The 24,553-nt window shown below is 42.9% G+C and overlaps 2 protein-coding genes across 3 annotated transcripts; one reads left to right on the forward strand and one right to left on the reverse strand.

Annotated features, from left to right (window-relative positions):
• Positions 1 to 204: 204 nt before the first annotated feature.
• Positions 205 to 15,611, forward strand: ndufs4 (NADH:ubiquinone oxidoreductase subunit S4). Its single transcript, XM_076270253.1, has 5 exons — positions 205 to 306; positions 2,752 to 2,830; positions 14,597 to 14,769; positions 15,007 to 15,080; positions 15,405 to 15,611. Exons 1-5 carry the CDS (start codon positions 224 to 226, stop codon positions 15,506 to 15,508), a joined length of 513 nt encoding a protein of 170 aa, XP_076126368.1. The 5' UTR covers positions 205 to 223; the 3' UTR covers positions 15,509 to 15,611.
• Positions 15,612 to 17,597: 1,986 nt separating this feature from the next.
• fsta (follistatin a) lies at positions 17,598 to 24,348 on the reverse strand. Of its 2 annotated transcripts, none has more exons than XM_076270203.1 (6): positions 24,189 to 24,348; positions 22,686 to 22,877; positions 22,241 to 22,459; positions 21,707 to 21,931; positions 20,847 to 21,077; positions 17,598 to 18,898 (listed from the first exon to the last, which is right to left on the reverse strand). In XM_076270203.1, exons 1-6 carry the CDS (start codon positions 24,280 to 24,282, stop codon positions 18,810 to 18,812), a joined length of 1,050 nt encoding a protein of 349 aa, XP_076126318.1. In that variant the 5' UTR covers positions 24,283 to 24,348; the 3' UTR covers positions 17,598 to 18,809. The 2 variants fall into 2 exon arrangements, with proteins under 2 accessions (XP_076126318.1, XP_076126319.1); XM_076270204.1 differs by having other exon boundaries at positions 17,598 to 19,407.
• Between the last annotated feature and the right edge of the window lie 205 nt (positions 24,349 to 24,553).

Here is a 24,553-nt window from a genome sequence, read left to right on the forward strand (position 1 = left end):
TTCCTTCATCATTGCTGTCAATTTTTCAGTCAATATATCATTCTTATCTAACTGCGAAGGAATACATGACTTAGCCGTGGTCTTCATAATTGTTACACTATTAGAAAGGCCGACTGTATTATTTCTGAGGATTCTTTCAATTGAGCTTCGACTTTAGCGATATAATGACGGAAGCATTTTTGGAACAAATTGCTTGCCGTAGTTTTAGCAGACTAATGTAAACATGGCGTCCTCAATGTCACTCCTCAACCTAAGCCGAGCCTGTTTACTGAATCCTGCGACCAAAGTATTTCTAAACCCCACCAGGTAATACGTATTCGTATAATATCTTAAACATTAGTCGTTTATTTCACAAGAATTGCACGACTCTGTCAACGCAAGCGCGTATGTAACTTAACTTGGTTAGCATCAATCCAATGTCAGCTACATGGTAGCCGCTAGCGCTTCAAGTCAATTGACGTTAGGCATAGTATATCGAGGTTACTTAGAAGAACAAGACAGTAACGCTAGCCTACTGTTAACCAGTTAACCAAGATGGAAATGAATAGATTATAAGTGCGCTATCTGAAACGTACCTACAAAAGTAGCGTCAATGTCAGCCAAGTTGTCAAAGGTGTTTGCTAGCATATCATTAGTGCTAGCTAACAACAAGCATTTTAGCCATGGTTAGCATAGCAAGCTAGTGTAAACGGTCAACGTCACTGTTATGCAGGTTAATATAAACTACATCGTTATAATATGCACACAAGAGAGCACTGTTACTTGGCTGACACGCAGTAACATTTGTAAATGCAGTAACTTGCCTTCATTATTCAGCTATAAGAACTGAACAGGCAATGCATCAGATGGAAATGGCTCTCCCCAGCAGTCATTGTTAGTTCGGGATATAACAGTTCAGTTCTTACAGTCAATACTGCGCCCAATGCAAACATACTCAAAGCTATGCATTACAGTTGCGTTAAACTTAAGCATAACTTGAGTTGGAGCGTTCCTTGTTGCTTATATGACTGATTTAACGATGCCCGTTGGTAGCTAGCTGGCTAGCTAACATTACTTTTTAAATTAATATCACATAGAAATGGCTAAGTGTTTGAAAAGGCACATCATGCACACAGCATCGGAGCGAATGCCAACTCGTGTGGAATCAGTGCACTGTACAGTGCTACAGTGCAAGTTTGGAAACGTTTCCAAACTTTGCAAGCTTTCACAAGTGACATGACCAAAATGTGTAGGTCGTGTATTTGATAACATATGCACGCAAGCTTTAAAGTTCACAGTTGGTCTTGCATCTTTTGGAATGTTCGTCCGTATGGTAATGTGAGTGAAATAAATGATCGCCCATAGCATGTCTGGTCGGCATTTGGGTGGTAAATCAAAATCTCCACAATCGCACCCAGAGGGTAAATGGCTGCCAATATCCCCCTGGCCGAGCAGGATGAAGAGATTTTAATTTGGATGGAATCATTCTTTGTTCTCTTAACTAAATGACGCCACAGACCAGCCGAAGAGGACACGCTCAGACTAATAAACAGCAAAGTTTGATTGGCTCAGTTCTACAGACTGATGATCTCTCAGAATTTCTCAGCTCAGTGCCTTTCGGTTAGTTGGAAACTAACAAGGTATAGGCAAGAGTAGGCTACTCTTTGAGAGAGCTGTTTTGTTTGAGGAATGCTTGGACCCTCTTCTTTCACTGATGTGCAACATCATGGTGATGGCCTACTCATTTGGAGGTGCTCCAGAAGGTCACATGATGTAACAAGTTAGGCACACTAACAGTAGGACTGCACGATTATCGCAATCACAGTTGTAATCGCAATATGAACCATGCAATTGCCCAAAGGCAAAAGCTACAAATAATTCGTTTTGTCAAATTTCTGATTTTTATATTCATTTAATTTCATCCTCACTGAGTATGCCACTTCTGGTTGGTGGGTGTGCGTGAGGGGCACAGAAATTCTGATTGGTGAGCTTCACAGTCAGCCAGGGGTGCTGTGCTTTTTGTGCACCGGGCGTGCTCACCAATCAGGGGTGGCACAAATTAAAGAGATCCCATACAGATCCCATCTAGAATATAAAAAAATCATATCACAAATCCCAATCGCAATATCTGTGAGATAAATCACAATTAGATATTTCCCCCAAATCGTGCAGCCCTAACCAACAGTGCATTAATTTTGTCTGCACTGTGGAGGGTATCTTAACCCAGTTGTAGTTGTACACATCCTGGCCCTGCAGACGTGTAGAAAGGTCAGAGGGACATGCCCCTCATCTTGTCCCAATCCCACAGGTCAGAACAGAGCCCCATTGCCCTCTGGTTCATGATGACCCTGCGGCTTCCATGAAGGCACTTGCGCTGTGAACTCCACATCCCTGGCACTGTCCCCGCGCTCTCTGTGGTAGACGGAGCCACGCACAGTGTGTTCTGTTGTTGACCAGCCGTGTGGGAGCTGGCCAAAAGCTCAGCAGACAGAACTAATAGGGGGAGAGAAAGGATCTGCCCGCTCGCCCTTCTCACCGTCGCCACCTCCCTCGCTCTATCCCATCCCCTCTCTTCCTCACCCCATTTGTTCCCAAGACTTTTCTCCTTTGTTCTAGCCACCACTGTTTGACTTTTTTTTTTTTTTTTTATGTTTTTATTATTTCATTTATTTGAAGAGATTTGTATTTTAACTAGATGCAAAATGGTGGCCATATCTATTTTTTTGCCTGCTTGAAGTTACTGCCACATCTTTGTCCTGTCTTCTTTCACAGGGCCCTCACTACATCGGTATGGAGACAGGCCGAGAGCAAAGGGCAGGATTCGCAGCTCATCACCGTTGAAGAGAAACTGGTGAGACCTTTTTTTTTTCCTTTCTTTTTCTGTTTTTACTATTGTTGAAGATGGCAGGCTTAGCCTAGCTCCATTTCACCTGTGCCACAGTATGATGTAATACTTTAGAATAGTTGACATGACAAACTTATACGGTCTGAAAGGTTGAGAAAAAGAAATTGGGGCTACACAATGTGGGGAAAATATCTTATTGCGATTTGTGAAATGAGTTTTGTATGTTAATGAATTGATTCAGTTCAATATTCCAAATGTCTAATTTGTGCCACCCCTGATTGGTAAGCACGCCCGGTGTACAAGAAGCACAGCACCATCGATCGACCAATCAGATTTTCTGTGCCCCTCGCACTACGCACACCACCAACCAGAAGTGGTATAGTCAATGAGGGTGAAATTAATATAAAAGCTAGAAATGTGACAATTAAATGTGCTCAATTATTTGTAGCTTTTGCGATTGGGTAATTGCGTTGGTTCATATTCCGATTACCATTGCATTTGCAGTAATTGTGCAGCCCTAAAAGAAATGTACTTTCGTTCTCCTTTTAGCTCTTTAATCTGTCACTGTCAACCTCAGCAGAGACTAGCTGTGTAATAAGGCAGAGAACGAGGCTAACACAGTTCAATGAAATTAGCAAGCAGACTCCACAAATAACCCTCTGTGCTTCTAATGTTGCTGACAGCACTTTGTGTGGTTGTGTAAAGAAAACCGGAGGAACATGCTTGAATAATCAAAAAAGTCAGTGAGACTATGCTTTGGACTACAGTGCTGATTTAGGCCTAGTTTTAGTTTTGTGTTCTGTAAACCTAATCTAGTACAGTCACAGGAGCATCTATGGTTCATTTTTCCACATTCGTTTTTTCCCCCAGACTCTTTGAAATCCCATCTGGTGTTTCCCTGCTAGAGATATGGTCTGCATGGCAGGAAAGAAGTTATGTCTTTGTGTCTTTCACCATGAGATAAAATTTTTTCCTATGCTACAGCGTTTCATTTTAGATATATTTCATAGTTGCCATCAAGAAAGGAGTTTTTTTTTTGGGGGGGGGGGGGGGTGCAGTTTCATTTATCTTTGTGTTATTTACACAAGTTGTCTGCTCAGGGAGTGGTTTTCATTGCCTTCATGTCATGGATATGAAACATGGTATTTGTTGATGCTTTCATCTCAATCAAACAACCCCTTTGACCTTCTTTTAAAATTAATACAGGCCTGCAACTTTTTTTTAAATCTTGGCTGAAAGACGTTTGTGCAGTCTAAACATGAATAACTAGTCTGAACCAAGACTCCTTGTGACTGTGTTCAGAGAGGGAGGGAGGGAGCAAAACACTTTGTGAAGGGAAAGAGGAGGCTGAGAGGTGTGTGTGTGTGTGTGTGTGCCTGTATGCGCACGCTTGGGTGTGGGGGGTTTTTGGCTGAGGACAGTATCTTGGCTTTGGTTATTTCAGACAGGACTTAGCTGGCAGAACAACCTCTTCCCAGACCAAGAAGCCCATTGCCCTGCAGGGACCAGTCTCAGGCAGAGGAGGAAAGAAAGGGTCAACAAGCCATGCACATTGCACACACAGACAGGAAGAGAGGCAACCAACCAACCAACCAGACAGAAACACCTTCAGAGGATACAAGAGATGGATAGAAAGGAAAGTTGCTCAACCTAGTGGATGGAAGGATGGACAGAGAGGAGATCTAGACAGATACACACACACACACACACACAGGCAGACAGACAGACAGACAGACCTGATTACAGACCAGGCAAACAGAGCAATCCCACCAGCCAGACAAACTCAAAAGAAAGAGGAGAAAGGAGGAAACAGAGATACACCCACAGATAGTCCAACAACAGGTCATTTTAAGCCAGACACTATTGTATCAAAAAGCTACCTAGACCTGCAAGGGAAACGGAGTGACAGACAGAGAAGAGAGCCAACAGTGAGAAAAAGATGGGAGTTCCTAAACTAGCTTGGGCCAGCTAGTGGAAGTGTGCTGCTATGTGAACGGCACACTTTTAGCTTATAGGTGCATTTTGCATCCTTGACATCTTAGCAGGGGTCCAATAACTGGTCCCAGTTGCACTTTCACAAAAATAACCACATCAGACTTTACTCACATCACTAAAGTGGTAGTCATGCCAAATGGTTTAGTTAATATTTTTATAAAATATTTAGTAAAAGCATGCCTGTGGACTTGTGCTTATTTCCAGAGAGAGAGAGAGAGAGAGAGAGAGAGAGAGGGAAAAAAAAAAAAAAAGAAGGCTGTGCTGAATGTATGGCAGCTTGCCTCCTACATGTTCCTAGTTACAAACAGCCTGCACTTGGTGTCCCTGTATTCTGATCTCCTGGACGAAATACAGTCTGCTCCAGGGAATTTGCAAATGTAATTCTCTGGCGCAATCATAGTTGTGAATACATTTTCTTTTCATAGAACCGCCTCTTAGCAGTTGTCTCTAAACATCTGTAATGGAATAAGGCTTATCTGATTATCGGAGCTTTATTTTGAAATGTTATTTATTCATTGGAAGGGGGGGGGGGCATCTGTGTCACTCAAGTGTCACATAAATACAGCCTTGAATCTCCCTTCCCTTATTTATGTTCCCCCGCCCCCTTTTTCCTTCCTACCCTTTCCCATTGACTGATGCTGACAGCATTCATCAAGCTGAATATGCAGTGAGGTGCTTGTCAACATGCGTGAGTGAGATGTGTAGTTATCGGAATTTGGCATCTCGGATTCGGCAGCAGGCATACAGACTTACCAGCATCCCCCATGCTGTAACCGTGTGTGTATGTGTATGTGTCAAAGCTCATGTGTGTGAGTCAGTGTTGGTGCCAGTTTAAAACAGATGCTCTGGAGATCGGTTGTCTGTTTGTGTGTCCAAACTATGCTAAAATTAGGATATAACTGTCAACTGTCTGTCCCACTGTGGTCTCTGGTTTACCCCCTTTTGGAGTTCTTATGGCTGAATCATCCAGACCAAGCCGTGGTTGTTTATTGCGAGCCCCTCGTTAGTCTCGTATATCAATCACTGTTTTTTCTCAAACTAAACACAGACACAAATGTCTGAATTTTTCCACCCCAAAATAAAACCAAAAGAAAGTATGCATGAAAAACGAGAGAGAGAGAGAGGTTCTGGTATGTTGACTGACTGAGCCTTGCTCCTGCCTGCCCGTCCCATCCCCCCTCCCCACCCGCTCCCCCGCCTCATTTTGCTTAGTAATGACTGTTTGATTAAGCACACTGGGCTGTTAGCAGCACCGGCTGGCAAGTCACAGATACTCAGCCTCTCACTTAATGTCTGCAGGGCACTCGCCGGCTCACTCACTCCCTCCGACCTCTCGCAAGACAGGAAGGGGGAGCTTCCCCCTCTGCCATTCTGTTTGTCTTTCTCTTTCTCTCTCTCTCTTTCTTTCTTTCTTTCTTTCTTTCTTTCTTTCTTTCTCTCTCTCTCTCTCTCTCTCTCTCTCTCTCTCTCTCTCTCTCTCTCTCTCTCTCTCTCTCTCTCTCTCTCTCTCTCTCTCTCTCTCTCTCTCTCTCTCTCTCTCTCTCTCCCCCTCCCCCTCCACTCCCCAGGCCTCAGGTATTGAGGGCAGGCGGCGTCTGGCCAGCTGGCTGCGTGGCGTGCGCTGGCTGCCCGGTCTACTCAGCACTGGTGCGTCTCATTACAGGCCCTCACAGTCACTATTGTAGGAGGGAATCATCTTGTTCGTGACAGTCGACGCAGGCCATTTTCTCACCGTCTCTTGTGTCTCTTTGCTTCTTTCATCTTCCCATCCCTTTTTTACGCTGTAGGTACACTGGACCTTACTTTATAATATAGTCTTGTTTTGGCACATCAGTCAGTGTAGCATGTAGCACAAATTAATTGTCAGCTATGGAGTCTTTTAACCCCCAGCTAAAAACGTGCTAGAAATGTTACAAATCCTGAAGTGTGATTGTTTGACACATTCAAATGTACTCATCCAGTTCTTCGTCAGATAGTAGTAGTTCAGCAAGTTGTATTAGCCTACATCTCATTGTGGGTAACGTTTTGTTTACAGTGGACATGGTGTATCTCTTCCCCTCAAGTGACCGGTAATTACAAAGTCTTAAACATGGGAATTGAACAACTAATGAAGAAGGGTTAATCACAGAGCCCTACCGCTACTGTAGCATGCACATATCTGAACATTCCACTTATTGAACTTTTCAGACAACCGTTGTCTTTGTCGGTGCATTCATTGGAATGAAAAGCCATTTAGGTTAATGACAACACTAATATTACATTGGTGTACGATGTGGTAGATGATGGGGTTCAACACTGTTATTGCATTGGTGTGATGTGGTACGATGATGGGGTTCAACACTATTGTTGCATTGGTGTGATGTGGTACGATGATGGGATTCAAGCTTCCAGACTGAATTGGGCTCATGTTTCTTTGCTTCAGCAACAAAACAGCGTCCGTGAGGCGGGTTTACATGATTGTGCAACATGAAAGTCTGCCTCTGCTGTTCCCGCCTCCTTCAGCTCATCAGCCTCTTCCTTTCTCTCATTTTCCTCTTTCCTTTCTTCATCCTTCTCTTCATCTTTTCTTTATCATCCCACTCCCCTTTTCTCTTCCCTCTGTCCCTATCCTCCCCTCAGCCCCCCCCCCCCTTCCCCACACACTTCTCTCTTTAGCACTCACGTCTCAAGTGTCTTGTTTTGTCTAGCCTTCTCTCTCATCAGCTTGTGCCAGGGGGAAATAAAAAGTGTCCAAGTGTCCAAGGCCTGAGACCGGAGGGACAGGGGTCTGAGGATGTGGGTTCTTTTGAAGACGCCCCCCCCACCAGTATCCCCTTGCCCCCCCCCCACCCCCCCCCCCCCCAAAAAAAAAAGAGAAAGCTTTTGGGGTGTCACCTCCGATATAGCATTTCATATACTTAAGGCTCTGGTTCAGGCCCTCGAAGGCTGCCGCCCCACTTCCCTTGCCTCCCACATGCAATTTGTGCCAGGTGGGGACGAAAACAGTACTGTTAAGATTCTCTCCCTTTTGTTTGGTGTGTGCAGTGTAACAACTTCATGTGGCCATTCTGAGGTGGACAGACCTGTCAACATTCTCCGTTTCGGTGTTTCATTTCCTCTCTCGCACCCTTGTTGCCTCTTCACTCCTTGAAAAATGTCGAGACACTGTGATTAATGAGCTCGCCATTGGTAAAGCGTTGGCGATGACACATCTCTGTGTTTTCGTTCAGCATTCAGATTGCACGGGCCACCCCAGGAACGCCTTTTTTGCTAACGAAGCCTTTAAATTGGCATGTTGCAGCCGCAATGCACAGAAACTACTCGGAAGTCTTGGAAGCTGTACCTCCCAGTCAGTTATAGCATTTTAAATTTGTCTGTGTGATTTGACCAATACATGAGGGTCTCTTAACTTTTCTGCTGCCCACTGAGTGGGACTACTAGCACAGAGTAAGACTGAGTTGAAATTACGAAACCCATGGGATTGTTCGGTTTCCCCATTCATATTTTAACACAAGCATTAGGACGGGTGTTGGGTTTGTTAAGGCCAATGTTATCTGATTGCGCGTCAGCAGCTTCCACCGAAATCCACAAGTCAAGCCACAATTCCCGTAAGTCAGGGATCAGGTCTGATTCACATGCGACTGTGATCCGAAGCTTCCCGTTCTGTATTGATATTCTAACGTCAGAGGAGGAATGAGGTCTGCTCTGTAAAAAGCAGCTGTTCTCAAGTTTGCTTTGTTAGCGCGAGAGGCCTGACTCATACTTCGGAACCCTCCAAGGAAAGGAAAAGTATATATAAGCCTGAAACACACTATCTATTTGTGAATAAAGATTCAGCCTCTTGACTGATTATTTTACTGTAGATGTATGCTTTTTGCCACACCGTGGTGCCATTTGACCTTATGGCCACACCAACACAACAATGCTGTACAGCTTGTTTAACAGTACAATGGATGCTTTATCTATAAAGGTGAACTGCTGTGAATCCCCATTGCTTCTAGTTATGCACTTTTTTTCCACTTGGTCACCTTTATGAACCCTTAGTTAATACTCTGGTGCAAACAGCTCGAGTTCTAGCTACCTTTGACTGGGGAGTGATGTCAATTCATAATTTTAACATAAAAAAAAAATTAGGATGTGACTCACACATTACTCACAAGTTGTCGACTCTTCACAGTTTCCCCATTAAGCTCAGTGTGTTTGTGTAGGTTTGTATGGCTTGGCCATCAGGGAAGAATAACAAACCGCTCTTCCTCTTTGAGCCAAAATTAATCGTCATCACAAACAAACACATCCCTGAGATTGCTGAGGTGTTACAGTCTTTCTGTCTGTGTGTGTGTCTGTGTGTGTGTGTGTGTGTGTCTGTGTGTCTGTGTGTGTGTGTCATGTTATTCCCTCTGACCTCTGTAGCTTATTTCTGTTGGGTATCTCAATAGGCTTGGACGAGGAGCAGTGTTTGCCCCTGTACCATCTTGTCTCTCAGTAACAGCTTGTAGGGACAAACAAAACAACAAGGCTCTAGATTGGACTAGCTCACGCGGAAGCCATCCTCTTCACTGTAATGTGAGAATTTCGTTAACCCCTTGACGCCAACTGCTTTCACATTCTCACTCTCACAGACCCGCAACCCCCCTCCACACACACACACACACAGACACGGACACAGACAGACACACACACACACACACACACCATGCAGACGCAGATGTTTTGTTTGTGTCTATTAGTAACCCCCCATGTGTCTGGTAGGCAGCTAAGTCCTGCGGCGCTGCACTTCAAACAGTGACCTGGCGGGTGGAGAGGCATAATGAGTGAAGCTGACAGGTAGGGCAGGGCTTTCCTGGCAAGGGGTTAAGGGTGAGATGTTTTCTGTCTAATTTCCACTGATTTAACCTAAGTGATCATTTCACTCGAGACTCGCCTTAGCACCCCACACCACCACCACCACCACCCGTGACCCACGTGAGATGGCCACCCCCAGCAAAGAGAACTGTCGGTGTGTCCTCTTCTCTCAACATGTCTCAGGAGAAGGAGGGGTCAATGGGGGTGGGGGGTGGTTAGGAGAATTTGGGGGTCGAGGTCAACCTTTAGGCAATAACATCCTGATTTGAACAGTGCTGAAAGGACTATGTGGCCCATGTTGAGGAGGTGGGAGGGGGAGATTTGCACAGAGGGCTTAAATTGGTTTAAGAATCATTCTGAGGAAATTAGTTTTCACAGGGACTTTGATTTACTCTTAAGGGGGTGTCTATTAAGTTGCCAAATACCAAAATGTTTCTTTTGTGTGTATAATTAAGCACAATATGTTAAATCACTAATAGTGAAGCTAGCCAAAACACCATACTAGCAAATCTCTGATCATTGCTATGCCTATTTGACTTGTTCAGTAAAGAATTTATTTAGGGGCACAGATCAGTGAATGAACAGTTAAGTGAATTTTCTCTCTCTCTCTCTCTCTCTCTTTCTCTCTCTTTCTCTCTCTTTCTCTCTGTATGTGTGTGTTTTACTTCCAAACTACCTCAGTAAGTGAATCTGCATGCATGAACCAAAAGCTTAGAGGTCCTGCCGCTAATCTCTTTCCAAGTCCCTCGTCTTCATTTCAGAGAGAGATGCTTTTTTCTCTGCCTCGTCCAACATTAACTTTGTTTTTTTTTTCTCTCTCTCAAGTCTGTCTCTGTAAGTGATGTTTTAATTTTTGCCTAGGTTGGACATTAGCTTCATTAAAAGTGAGATTGTAAAGTAGTGTGACCTTTCCAAAATGCCACATCTGCTGAAGCTTTTTTGGTTTCTTTAATCTGGTTTAATGAGTTTATATGAGGAAAAAAAAGAAAAAAAAAACATCTGGAAATAAGCAATGGGAGATTTTTTTTTCCCTGGGTCTGTTTGATATCGCCTTACTGTTCAATATTTCAAATTCCTTGTGCTTTCAGCTCAGTCCAGAAGCTTCCATAGAGGTCATCCATGTTTGTGCTTTTACAAGCCACCCGTGCACTCCTTCCCTGCCCTTCCGTTTCAGCCCAGATCTGCTGTTGCAATCAGACGAAGTATAATTTTTGCCCTTGTCACTGTGTGTGGCTAAACAAAGAGCATGTTCCTTAAGGCAGCTGTATAAACTACACTCCAGTAACTTACAGGCTGGGGAGTCCTTCACCTGTGAACCCAGTTCAGAAACGGTGGCAAGTCTGCTGCTGGAAGAACTCTCTGTGTGTGTTTGTGTTTGTGTTTGTGTGAAGAGGAGGTGGGGTGGGTGAGTATTGTTTTGGGAAAATTCTTTAAGGTCTGAGGAATCTTCTCTCTTTCTCATCACAGTGAGGAGATGGCCACTCATGCTCTCTGTAGTCTGTATACTCACGGAAGATGCATAAATCACACAGGACTCAGAATCAGAAGGAAATAAATGATTCCCAGGGCAGGTGCAGAGCAGCTAAGATAGCAGTTGAGTTGGCTCCCTCTGGTCAAGGTGAGGTTTGTTGAAATGAGTTGACTCAATTTAAAAGGCAGCGGCTTTTGTTTTTTGGTGGGGGTTTACATCCTCCAAGTTTTAGCCACAAAAGAAATTAACAAACAAAAAAATTCTTTGGTCTTAATAATTTGCAGGTCAAAACAAGAAAGAAAAAAAAAAGTTTGAAAAAGATGTCAAGAAAAAAAGATGCTGAGAAATCAAGGCCTTCTGACAAAGCTGTCGGCAGCATCTTGCAACATAGCTTCCACTTTTTAAAACAATGTTTTTTGGTCTCTTCGCAGTGGCAGAAACTTTTCTGTTTATCATTTAAAAAAAATAAAAAGGGAGAGAAAAAAAACTTAGCAGATATGCTGTCCCACATCTCTCGGTGAGGGACTGGCACGCAAGGTTCATTGAAGCGGCCCTTGGCCTCCCAGCCAGCCGACGTGAAAAGCCTTTCATGCCCCGCAACCCCCCCCCCCCCCCTTTTATGCGTGGAGGAGCCTGGAGGTGTCAGAAATATCGACACGCTTTTCGCATGACGAAGACTTTGCCAGCCTCTCTCCCCTCGCCCCATCCCCTCCTCCTCCGCCTCATCTAAAGCTTGGGATTCAGCGTGCACGTCCAGGTATTGTCGGGGGCCCTGTGAATAGTGTCAAACTTCATAGTTCTCATTTGGCTTCCTGTACGTGGAAGAGGGGAAGAAAAAGTGCCCTCTGTGTGTGTTGTTTTTTTTTTCTCTCCTTTTTTCCTTCTTTCGAGGGCTTCAATGCCACATTGAAGCCACCAGCCCCTCGCTTTGTTGCTCCAGTGTATTGTGCCCCCCATCGTTGAAGATAGCCCTCCTAGTTTTTCAGTTTAATTTATGCAGACATAAAAGTCTAGACTGGTGTTCTTTTTCTCTTTTCTTTTCTGTCTCTTTTTTTCTTCTTTTTTTTTTAGTCGTAGGACAATACGTGGGTTTCTTGAATGTAGTTTTAGTTGTTTGTCCTTTTTTCCCCCTTTCTTCCTCAATATGCTGCACTTCTCACCCTGGTAAATGTTGGTGAAAGCTGTAGAATGTATTCCACCTGGAGGGTGTTGACTGAACATGTTTAGAAACTTGAATAGCTGTAGAACTGGTGTTCACTATGGCTTTAATCTTCTGGGTATAAAATCCATCAATGCTTCACTTCAGGTCATCTGATTTTATTCTATTCATCCTCCTGATTGTATTGTGTTCCTCAAGAATATCAGATTATGTTTCCTATCTGGTCATTCATGTTCTTCATTCAGCCTTCATTTATATCTTGACTTAGAATGATTCTTACATGACCATCTCCAGAGATGACATTTTTCTGTTGCAGCAACATACATGTTTTACATACAAAGTTTTTTTAAGCATCTTCCAGAGACATCCTCTTGGAATGTGCCTATTACCCTGTGAAAATAGGGTAATGTGTTCACTCCATTGTCTTATTACTGGTCAATTCTCCAAGGGCCTAAGCATTATACACACATTTAATCTCCGTCTTCAACTTTATAGTAGGACCTTGTGGCTGTGGACTGTATTTCCAAACGTGCTAATTTATAAGACACAACGGTCAGAGATGGGCTTTGTCTTTGCTGTTTTTAACCCAGCTGCAGCTGATGGGGGCCAGCCCCTTTGTACATATTGAACGTGGAAGGAGCCCCATTTATACAAATCAACTGGCAGATGATGGACAATGATGAAAATTTGATTCTTTGAAGTTTTAACGGCCATTGAAATGTGTGAAGCTCGGTCGATGAAAAGGGACTCGCTTGTGAGGCTTCCCAGCCTTGGGTGGCTACCGGCAGCGCGCTGGGAGGTTTGCCTGTGTGTTGTTGCCGACTTCCCATCGCTTGTTTGTTAATTCCCCTAAAGAAATTGCCCCAGGCTCTCTCAAAGGTCTTTTCAATAGGGGCTCAGAATTGCCCCTGGGACCGTGTCTGCATTCACAGTTTTCTAAGCGTCTTTAATTATTTTTACTTTGCTAAAATACATGGCAAGAGTTCTGCTTGCCACATGTTGCTGTTGCATTTTTGCTTTTCATTTTTATAGAAATGTTTATCCAATTTTTATTTTTTTTTATCTTTCAAAAGGCTTTTTATGGCCCGAGCAAAACTTTGCATGACATTTATGTTTTGAAATATAAACAACAGACTCAGAGTTAAGTATGTTGTGCTTATCAGGAAGTGGAAACAGGGAGTCTCATTAAGCTGTGCTTTTATCATCCATTTGTTATTAGGTCATTGTGCTTGTATTCTTTTGAAAAAATGACCCAATTAAATGATAAAAGAGAAAAATCAAACAAGCAAAAACAATTCCAGTAGTCTTGCTCATTTTAATTCTAAACTGAGCTACATTTGTGTTGAGAAACCAATTTGACTTGCCTTGTAGATTTTCAAATGTTTCCTTCTGCTTCTGCCTCCCATTGCTCCTCTCATGCCTCATCACCACAGCCCACGGGCAGTAGAAATAGTTTTGTCTTCTCTCGTTTGTCTTCCCCCTACCTGAGAACGGCCCTGGTCCTTTCCCCACAGCCTTGTGATCCTGGCCCGAGAAACGGTCACAATGGGGTTGGGCTTTCAGAAGCATTTTGCCAAGTGTGAGAAATCAGCTTGTCTAGACAGAGCGCGAGCCTACATTCAAAAGGAAATATTTGGGCTTTTATGCCCCTTAGGTATAAGTATGTGATAAATGCCAAGCCGTTTAACATTATCCCCCCCCCCCAACCCACCCACCCTCCTTCGTTCTCTCTCAGATTCTCTCTTTTTTGCATATGATTGTTTTTTGTCAGGCTGCAGACACTTGGGTAAAGCAGGAAATGAAAAAGGGCTTTGGTTTTCAATTATTTGAATGTTTCAAATCACACGTTGGCCAAGCGTCTCTGCTATGAGATGATTGAGCTTTTGAACTGACAGCTGGTCTTATGGTTCTAATGTTTTAGTCTGACAAACCAGGGGCAAATCAGGAGATCACATTTGGATTAATTAGAGATGTCAAGATTTTGCAATGTAGTGTATCTGTGCTAAGCTGTTTCAGGCATATAACCCAATGCTATTTTCATAACTTCTGGGAGCCTGCTAAATTTGAACCATCACAAAGGGATAATTTGTTTTTAACTTCAAATTAATATGCACAATAAATAGTACTGTCCAAAAATGCTGCAAATATCAGAAGTTTTTGATTGTTGATCTAAAGAACATGTCACAGTACGGAATTCAGCTAAGCTGTGTTGTGATATTTTGTAGGGCCCACTTTATAATGTTAATTCATGGTGGCATTTTTTTAGCATGTAACCATGAAAAACTGATCATGTTGAGGTGTGTGTGTGTTTGTGTCTTCCTTACAGGACATCAGCACTCTTACTGGCGTGCCAGAAGAACACATTAAGACGCGTAAGGTGCGCATCTTTGTGCCGACGCGCACTGCCATGCAGTCAGGGGTCAATAACACCAAGAAGTGGAAGATGGACTTTGACACCCGCGAGCGCTGGGAGAACTCGCTGATGGGCTGGGCCTCCACGTACGTTCTGAGTCTTCATATTCGTTCTGTCTTTTACCTCTCGCTCTACATTTCCTGTTTTTCCCCCTCTTTGTTGGCATCTTTCTGATGGGAACACGAACTTGTCATGACAACTCGTCTGGGACTGCGTTTGTTTGTGGGAATAGATTCATTTCATTATTTACCAGGTTTCTCAGAGGGAAAAAACCCAAAATGGCCCGTTGATTTTCACCATTTGTTCATTGTGTTTATTTTCAGCGCTGACCCACTGTCCAACATGGTGCTGTCCTTCAGTTCCAAGGAGGATGCCATCGCTTTTGCAGAGAAGAATGGTGAGTGATGCCCTAGAGTACAAAGCCTGGTCTTAAAACTATTGGATATCAAAACATTTCAGAGGGAACTTCTGACCTTCATTGGATAGGAAACATCTGAACTGTTCTACTAAAGGCCTAAGAACAGTCAAGATGTGAACATGCAGTCTGGTTTGTCATTCATGGAAATGTTTCCTGTGAAAACCTTTTTGTTTTTTTCTTGCTTTTCTTCGCTTCGTCTTATGTTTGCGCTGTACAACGACAGCCAACAGCCCCAAGTCTCCAAAGCGGATTGGCAAGATAAACCTTGGCCTGTGCGTTTATTTATCCTGTTTATTGTTTCAGGTTGGAGTTACGATATCACGGAAAAGAGGACGCCCAAGCCAAGAGTGAAGTCATACGGGGCTAACTTCTCCTGGGACAAGCGGACAAGAAGGTCTTGCAAGTAGACCCACACCACCTGTTTGTGTCCCTGCCGCTTGCTAGCAATCAATAGCAGTTCTGTATTATAATCTTCTTCGTCAAATAATAAAAAGGCTCACTTATAACCAGTCTTTTGTTTCCGTTGAATCCTTGACATTTTGATGGATGAGATGAGTCATAATTCTTTCATGAGAGCCATGAATGTCTCTCGTAAGTAGTTCTGCTTATAACCGCTATAAATATATAGTTTGATACAAATGTTCAGCCGCTGGAGGGATTTGGATAGTGGACATGCATGCTCTGCATGTTACCGTCAGGTACTTCATCATAGCTGACCACCATCAGTGAATGAAACTGAACTATGCACACACATTATCATTAGTTGTAACTGTACTCTTTAAACATTTTTTTTTTCTGTTGAATCAAACTACTTTTTCATTTATTTGCAATTCTCAGTTCCTTGTTAAAAAAAAACTTATGATGCCTCAGTTTAATTTTCTTTGGGTAATACATATTCCATTTGGTGGATTAGGTTTTTCAATATACCTATGTGCCTCTTTAAGGCACTCCAGGTTATGTATCTGAAATGGAAGGACGAAGTAAGAAGTTCAGGCTTCAAAAGGCCGAACGCAGGTAGGTATGTTCTCTCTTATTCCTCTCTAGGGGATGATTAGTGATGAGAACACCAGCTGCTGTCCAGTTGGGCAGTGGGGGGAAGATTGGTCATTTTGAGATTTTTTTGGAACTTGTGATATCCAAAGTCAACTGCTCAGTGTAGCCGAAACCCTACCTCATTTTCGACAGGACAGAGTGAAGACGTGCATTTCATTTGGTGTCGGCAATGAAGGGTTGATTTTTTTTTTTGTTTTTTTCTTCCCTTTTTTGTTTTTTCTTTAAATAAGAGGTTAAGCTGTTCTGCGGCTGTGCCGCTGAAATATCATAACTAAAGCCTCTCGTCATTAAACTGTCTGGACCGCAACACAGCCCAATATATTACCATTTAAATACGTAATCCATAATGTCTCTTTGTTCTGTGAAATTGACATTGAAAGCTATAGCAGATTATTCTCCTGAGTGTCTGCTCAGGGATACTAAGTCCCAGCAGTCTGGAATAAAGTGTGCTATTCTAACCCTCGTTCATTACCAGGACTGTATTTGTAACAGTGTCAATGGATAATTCAATTACTTGAGTACACCAGAAAGAGTATGCGGAGGGAGATGTCTGCCAGTGGAGGAGTCAGTGAGCTGTCCACCCTCTGCCAGGTAGAGAAGCTAACCAAAGCCGAGTGGGAAGAAAATGAATGTGCAAGTTATAGAGGGGCTTAAGTATGGGTCCTCTGTGGACGTGCGGGGGCTGGCTGTGGGGACCTGTTTCTCCCTTCCCCTCTCTCTCTCTCTCTCCAGGCCAGGCCCCTGGCTCTTTCTCCAGCGCTCTGCGGAGCTGTTGCAGAGACGGCTGCTGCAACTCATGAAGCATCTGGACAGCTATGAGAGAGTGCAGTACTCTCTATGGAACTGTAAGACTTTAAAAAAAAGAGTGTTGGAAAACAGTCATAGGGTTTACTATTCATAATGACTTTTTGAAGGAGAACGCCTCGATGTACAATGGAGCACATACAGAAGAGTTTACTGCCATATCAACAAAAGTGGCACAGAGCAAAGAACCGCTCCTCATGTAAATGTGCTAGTAATGTAATATGCCTGCACTAAGAGGTGTTCCAGTTGTAGAATCCTTCAGAACATTATGGGAACATCTTCTGTCTTCATGTTCTTGATGCACACACTTTGGAGAGTAGAGGCAGGAAGAACTCTGGTATGGAAGTGCAGTTATTTGTGTGCTAAAATGCATTTGAACTGATGGATCAAGGTTCTAATTACACCACAATTACTTTGATTCATGATGGAGGGACAATCACTAATCAAACCTTTCTCATCTAAACAAATAAGTCGCAGTGCCTTTGGATGAATGTGCATGCTAAATGCACTGTATATTTAAAGAGACATGGCCTTTGATATGATATGAAGGGATCCTCCACTAACAGTACATGTGTGATGTTAATACTGTAAAGGCCGAAGATCATGAGAATGGACCAGGTAAGGTAGTTTCATGAATTTTCTTTTTATTATTGTTTTCACTCTTCATATCTGTACAAATACCATCAAACTTTGTATATACATATGACATTTACATAAAAAAATACAAAACTATATATTTATAACTGAATTTCTGTATTTAGCTTGTGATGTCTGAAAAATAAAAAATGCATCTTCAAAACAATGCACACAAAGAAAAGTGATAGGTCTGATATACCGATACCCAACGCTACACATCATTATTCCTATGTGCTCCACCAGAGCCATATGGAGCAGAACATTGGCAAAAACAAAATAGTATATACAAGTAAATGGCACATATCTGATAATCAAGTATGATTGAAAACTATTCCCCTTTTTCCTAACATTTCACTGAATAGACAATACTGCAGTTGAAAGATATCTGGTGTTTGACATCTACTTAATTTTATTAAGGGCTTACTTTCAGAAGAAATATATATTGGCGTGCTGCACCATATCGAGCCACTTTGCAGAACCATTGAGATAGTCCCTTTGGTCAGCTATTATGAACTGTAAACAAAACCAGTAACATTTATGTACATTTAAAGAGTGACAGATTCCCAATAAATAAACACACAGGCTAACATGCATTTTTCTTGTGTGTGTCTGTATGTGTATGAGAGAGTGAGAGTGTGTGTTTGTGTGTGTGTGTGTATGTGTGTGTGAAATATAAACATCTGTGACAGAATGGACAGCCATAAGCAGATTTGTACAGCGTGGGGATAGCAATTTACAGCTTGCAGATGATGTATACTTTACATGGTAACCTTGGTACCTCACAATAAATAACATTGCTTCTCTTTGGACAAATATATTTCTTCATAATAAAAAAGGAAGAAAAAGAAGAAAAAACACAAAACAATGCACATCCACATGTGCACACACACGGACATGCTCACACACACGCACACACACACACACACATAGCATTCACACCCTCTCACAAACCTCAAAATAAAACATGATTGATAGTAAGCCAGACACTGTAAATGTATAAATTATAAATCCAACAAAGGAAAATAAAACACTGCATAAATAAACATCTAGCAGACTGGACTATATGTATACTTCCTTTTTCTTTTAAAAAATAAATAAGCATACACATATGTACAGTATAAACAGATTTTCCTCGCCCCACGATGGAGAGTTCCGCCGGTGGTGATAAGGGTTGTATGGGGAGTGTGTGAGTGATTGATTTTCTATTAGTGTGTTTTATCCATCCAGGAGTGGGGATAAATGAATATAAGCCATGTAGTCCTGGTCGTCCTCATCCTCCTCCTCTTCCTGGTCTTCTGTGATGGCTAGATGGAAGAATACATGGTAGCTGTTGCATGAGTCAAGACCACACAACAGCGCAGAAATCTCAGTGAAAGTTTGAATAAGAAGGGGGAGGGGGGGGACTGGCAGCCACTGTATAGCTTTGTTTTGATGGGGTTTTTTAGGCGATTTGGCAATCAACAATAAGCCTTGGCTCTCCCAACTTACGCAACCCAATTTACATAACCTAGGAAGTGGACAGTGATGATGAGTGAGAGAGAGAGAGAGGGGTGATATGGAGGCTCAATGGCCTAAGTCTCTTTTTTTTCTTCAGTTTCTTTTTGGCAGGTTCCAGAAAGAGGACAAAATGTGCTCTTTGGGTTCTAGGAACAAGCCTCTCTTTTTTTCAGTTTCTCTCTCTAGATCTTTTGCTCCAGATGCGCAACTATTACAACAGGGCTGCAGGAGACTTGGCGCTTTGACCTTTGCAGCAAGTTGGGTGAGGGCTCGGGTGGGGGAGGTCAAGTGGTGGCACAGCTTCTGAGGTATTTCTCTACAGGAGAATTTAACATTGGCAAAACACAAACAAAACATCACACAGGCAGAGCAAACAAAAAACAACCCCCCCCCCCAAAAAAAAAAAATGAAACAAGCGGACAGTCCCTCATAAATCATAAGAACAATTCTACTATATGTATCTGTATATGTATACTGTTAATATATATGTATTTATTCTGGTGGGTAACACCTACAATAGACAAGCACAAACATCAACTGGATATGTGTCAACTGTATTTCAGTCTGATCGCAGAGTGGAGATGAGAGAGAATCATTCTACAAGCTTCTGCTTCTCCTTCGTACTGTGAAATGCCATAATCATCTAGCCCCATGAGGTGATCATAAAGTTGGTCCCTTGGAATCATGTTATGCCTTAGGGCACAGAGACATTAAGATAAAATGTCAAAAAATGTTCAAATTGAGATGTTTCATGTTAAGCATGAAATGGCTTCTGCAGGCATTCTTACTCTTTTTCTGACTTGGAATGTATTCTGTTCTTTGCTGTGGAAATAGTTGATGGCAACTGGCTTCATGAACACACTGCATTGTGAACTGGCCATCTTAGAAGAAATAGGTAGTGTATGTTATGTATTGGTATATACAATATATAGTATGTAATTACAATTATCTATACATACATATATAGATGTGTGTGTGTGTGTGTGTGTGTGTGTATAATATGTATATATGGCACCAATGTTACAATCACCTTAGGCATATTCATGAATAGATGCATCTGTATGTTTGATTATATACACGTTGGCTGCACTTTTTATGTCAGTGACACACATAGTGCATTTTGAAATGATTGTTTACAGCCAAAAGCATAAAAAAAATACAACATTAACGTGAAATTAGCAAGGCGACGATGGAATTGACAAAAAAAAAACACTTCAACAAATTCATATAAAGTTAAGGCAACCCATTGTTAAATGTAACAGGTTACTGAGATTACAAAGAAACAAACACCTAAGCCTTAAAAACACGATTTTTCCAACTCCAAAAAGTTAGTCTCCATATATATAGATTTGTGTTAGTTGTTTAACGAATCTGTCTAACATGAGTCCTTTTTTTCACATCTAATCCTCTCGCGTTGTATGAATTTTCTTGCTAAAAAATTGCAAAATTAATGTCAACCAGCGGGGGGGGAAATCATAGCAAAATAACACTTAACGAAAAACAAAAAAATAAGGACACGCAAGTATGTCCAATCTCCAGTCCTTTCTTGGCTTTTGCCATATCTGTAGTAGGGGTTTGGGGTGTGAGGTTGAGAGTGGGCCATGTTATTTTAGGGGAGTTTGGGGGGAGGGGCATATAGTCACATGGGTGGGGGTGTGGGGGTAAGCAGCAAGGTTTGGGGGAAAGCACGAAATAGTCTTTTGCCATTAGTCAGGGAATGGAGGTTCTAGAAGGGGGACCACGAGAGTTACTTACAATTGCAAGATCCCGAATGCTTAACCTCCAGGAGGACGCCCTGTGTGCAAGCTGCCTGCTTCATGGCACATTCGCTGGGGTAGGTTGTGTTGTCGCTGGCGCACACAGCCTCCTCGGAGCGACTGTCCGGGCACGCCTCTTCGCAGAGGGCGCAGCGGCCTCGGCCCATGCGGGCATCCCACAGACACTTCTTTCCCGCGCTGCACTGGATGTCATCGCACGACTTTGCCTCTGCCGAGACGGAGAGACAGGAGACACGAGTGAAGGAGAGAAAAGAGAGAAAAAAGATGAAGCCCCTTTTCTAACTGAGACTGTCACCCAACTGGACACATGCATGCTACCTTTTAAAAGATACCCACAGGATACCCTCCTCTGTCAGGACTTTGGGATACCTGTGTTCCTGTATCTATGCTGACATCTCTAGATTCATCTATGATGATGAGTGAAAGCCTGGTTTGAAATGAATGAATCATGGCACAGGAAATTGAACTGATTGGCGATTTACTCGCTCACACTGTAATGAGGTGTGAGAACATTGGGTTTGCCAACATCAGGAACTAATTACACGGCCTTGACTTTTCCCTGAGCAAATAACAATTTCAACAACACTGGAAGGTATTCACAAAATGCCTTTTTTCACGTAATGCTGCTGCAGATGTGCAGCAGAAAATCTTTTGTAATCTTAGGCATAAAGAAAATACTTTCGCTTTTAAAGGTTTACAGCTCACTAAATGTTGTTCCAGTCAGCGATCCAGTCAAATACTAAAAGTGTTGCACATGAACTATCAGCAACTATTGATTAAAATAATCCCTTTGGTGTTTGAATCATCTTTCGAGTAAGTGGACAAAGTTCAACTTACTGATGCACTTGCCCTCGTAGGCCACACCGATGGAGCGGCCGAGCAGGCAGGTGGCCCTTCGCAGGTGGCAGGCACTGGCGTAGACGATGCCATCGTTGCCGCACAGGTACTGGTCTGGGCTGGTGACCTCGGGGCAAATGCGGTTGCAGGTCACGCAGTAGGCGTTGTTGGTCTGGTCAACCACGCAGGTGGAGCTGCCTGGGCAAAGCACGTCACGGCACGTCTCTGCAGTGAGAAAGAGGATGTAGGTGTAAGCTTCCATCTTCGTCATCATCATCATCATCATCACTCCCATTTATTAATAACAAGAGCCTAATGCATCCAGCAGAAGTGTTTTATTCACCATATAACATCACACACACACACACACACACACACACACACACACACACACACACATCTAAGTCAGGTAATGATGTAACATTAAACATCACAACTACCCATACTGGTCATCCCTTCTCTTGCACTCTCTCTCTCTCCCTCTCTCTCTCTCTCTCAGCCAAATGCACACACGATGATAAATAAGCTACTCACTCTTGCATTTGCCCTGGTACTGGACCTCCAGGTCCGGGTGGCCTTTACACTTGGATTTCAACAGGGCGCACTCGTCGCGGTAGGTTTTTCCGTCTGAGCCACACACAGGCCCTTTCCAGGTGACGTTGGAGCAATCCGGGGCACAGACGCAGCGTGGCTTGCTCCTGCGATTCATCTTGCATCTCTTGCCCGGGCCACAGTCCACGTTGTCACACGTCTCTACATATGTGTTTCCAAAGCAATAGTATTATATAGGGACAAACCAGTCAGAGCGCACTTTTATAGTCAAAACATATTTGGTATTACTTATTAATGACAGATTATGTCACTGTCTATGTTATACTGTTACATTCATAGCGTAAAGTAATGTATGAGTAATACATATTCCAGCGACTCCAGCGCCGCTAAGAATATGTATCTTCATAAATCACCGAAGTCGACCTACCTTTGCAAGGTACGCAGTTGGGAGCCCCGCCGTTAAAGATCATCCACCTGAACAGCGTGCTGTTGGGAACATCCTCCTCTGTCCAGGACGTTCCGAGCCTACCACTCCTACAACATTCCTCTCTGTTCATCCCAGGCATGTAGAGAACCTGGCACCTTCCGTTTTTCCCTTGCTGCAGCCAGCAGTTGCCAGCTGTCAAAGGGGGGAAAATACCAGTCGCTTTAAAGTCTGAAACCAGTGACCCAGACACAACACGTGTAGCCTGTATTAGTTGTAGCTCTGTCTCTTCCCCTCCCCCGCGGTATTTTGTCTGATTTTCTAACGTAATGCGCCTATTTTAACACAAGCCTGTCTGAACAGCCGAACGTAAACTGTCAGCTGGCACAATACAACTCAGGCGAAATCGAAATGATCACCCAACGTCGACGATACAATGCCTTGAAAATTACTTTTTTTTTTAAATCTCAAAGAGAACAACGGCGACGTTTTGACAGTAAAGCTAGGAGATTATAAAGGCTGCTGCCCCTATTCAAACAACATTCGCGAAGTCTAGACGAGTCTACATTTTTTCCCTGACGCGCCATGTGCAACTGTTCGAAAAAGAGAAAGAAATCCATACATTATCTGTTGCCGAATGTTTTATTTACAAAGTAACTCCACCATCGACAATGGTCATATTTGTAACGTTACATTTGGACACAGCCACTGTAAGAGGAATCCAGCCAGAGCGGAAACATTCAACAAACCGCGCAGTCACGCAACATTTCGGAACTCAACTTTGCACTTATCTGAAGGTAATTAAACACGCAGATGATTCTCTCTGGCAGACACCGAGGATTCAAGTACTTGACAACACTTTTATAACTTTATGCCAATGTACTTGGTCTTAATAATATCCCAAGGTGCATCATGTGTCCACGACAGAGTGCTCCATAACATAAACCTAATGTAAGGCTGCATGGATCTAATACAATTGGTTAAGACCTTTGGCATATTTGTAATGACAAGTTTTGACAACTGTATTTCTGACACACAAAATGCCAGAATGTAGTAACGTACATGAAGGTTTCTATGTAGATATGTAGAATTGCTTCAAAGTCCCTGGCTCGCTATAACAAATTATATCTAAAATATCTAAAAGCGTATCGCTGTCATTTTAGTTCCAGGGTCCTTCCAGTGACTGTACGAGCCAAGCGTGGTAAAGAACACCAAAAATTAAATGTAAGATCTTTTATGCTGGCTATCCACTATGATTTATGTTTCTGAACAACTCCTCTTTTAATTATGTAAACTCCTTTGATAGGCTCATTCTGACCATATTGAACGCACCTGTTTCCCAAGTCTACTCACACAATGAACTGCTTAACATTGTTCAGAAAGTTAGACATAGTCGTAACTCATAACGATCAAATGGCCACTCCAAACGTGCAGTGCGTAAACAAATCAACTTAACAAAGTCGAAGATACTACAAAGATGAGAGCATCATAAATTCAACAACTCACCTTGCACTTTCTGGTCCTCAATGAAATGACAAAGCCAGACCAGTATTAAAATCATACCCGGGTGGATCTGGTGTCTCCTTAGCATCCTTAACATGGTGAAGGCAAAGTGATATAAAGTCTGCTGAAACAAGCAGCGCAAAAAGTAATGTACTTAGACGGGTGTCGGTGCTGAATGAATGTCTGTCTCTGAATGCAACCTCTTTTTAAGTCTAGAAGGGGTCTAGGGCCAACTGTCTGCGGTGGGCGGTCTCCTCCTCTGTGGGGGAGGAGAGAAAGAGTTTGTTGGAAGTTCTTTCTATCCCCATCAGGTGACATCTTGCCAATCTCTCGTACGAACTTTTTCCCGAACCTCGTGGGCACCAGTG

Source organism: Alosa pseudoharengus, unplaced genomic scaffold (genome assembly GCF_046254945.1).
Source record: "Alosa pseudoharengus isolate Yale_2024_CS ecotype anadromous, Long Island Sound unplaced genomic scaffold, YU_APseudo_1.1 YU_APseudo_1.1_scf_6, whole genome shotgun sequence".
NCBI lineage: Eukaryota > Metazoa > Chordata > Actinopteri > Clupeiformes > Clupeidae > Alosa > Alosa pseudoharengus.

Excerpts from the sequence above, each read along its gene's own strand:
- ndufs4 (XM_076270253.1), top strand. The coding sequence starts at position 224 with ATGGCGTCCTCAATGTCACTCCTCAACCTAAGCCGAGCCTGTTTACTG. Across the intron at positions 2,831-14,596 it reads TCACCGTTGAAGAGAAACTG|GACATCAGCACTCTTACTGG; the intron begins GTGAGACCTTTT and ends TCTTCCTTACAG. Across the intron at positions 14,770-15,006 it reads CTGATGGGCTGGGCCTCCAC|CGCTGACCCACTGTCCAACA; the intron begins GTACGTTCTGAG and ends GTTTATTTTCAG.
- fsta (XM_076270203.1), bottom strand. The coding sequence starts at position 24,282 with ATGTTAAGGATGCTAAGGAGACACCAGATCCACCCGGGTATGATTTTA. Across the intron at positions 22,878-24,188 it reads TGAGGACCAGAAAGTGCAAG|CTGGCAACTGCTGGCTGCAG; the intron begins GTGAGTTGTTGA and ends CCCCTTTGACAG. Across the intron at positions 21,932-22,240 it reads GTACCAGGGCAAATGCAAGA|AGACGTGCCGTGACGTGCTT; the intron begins GTGAGTAGCTTA and ends TTCTCACTGCAG.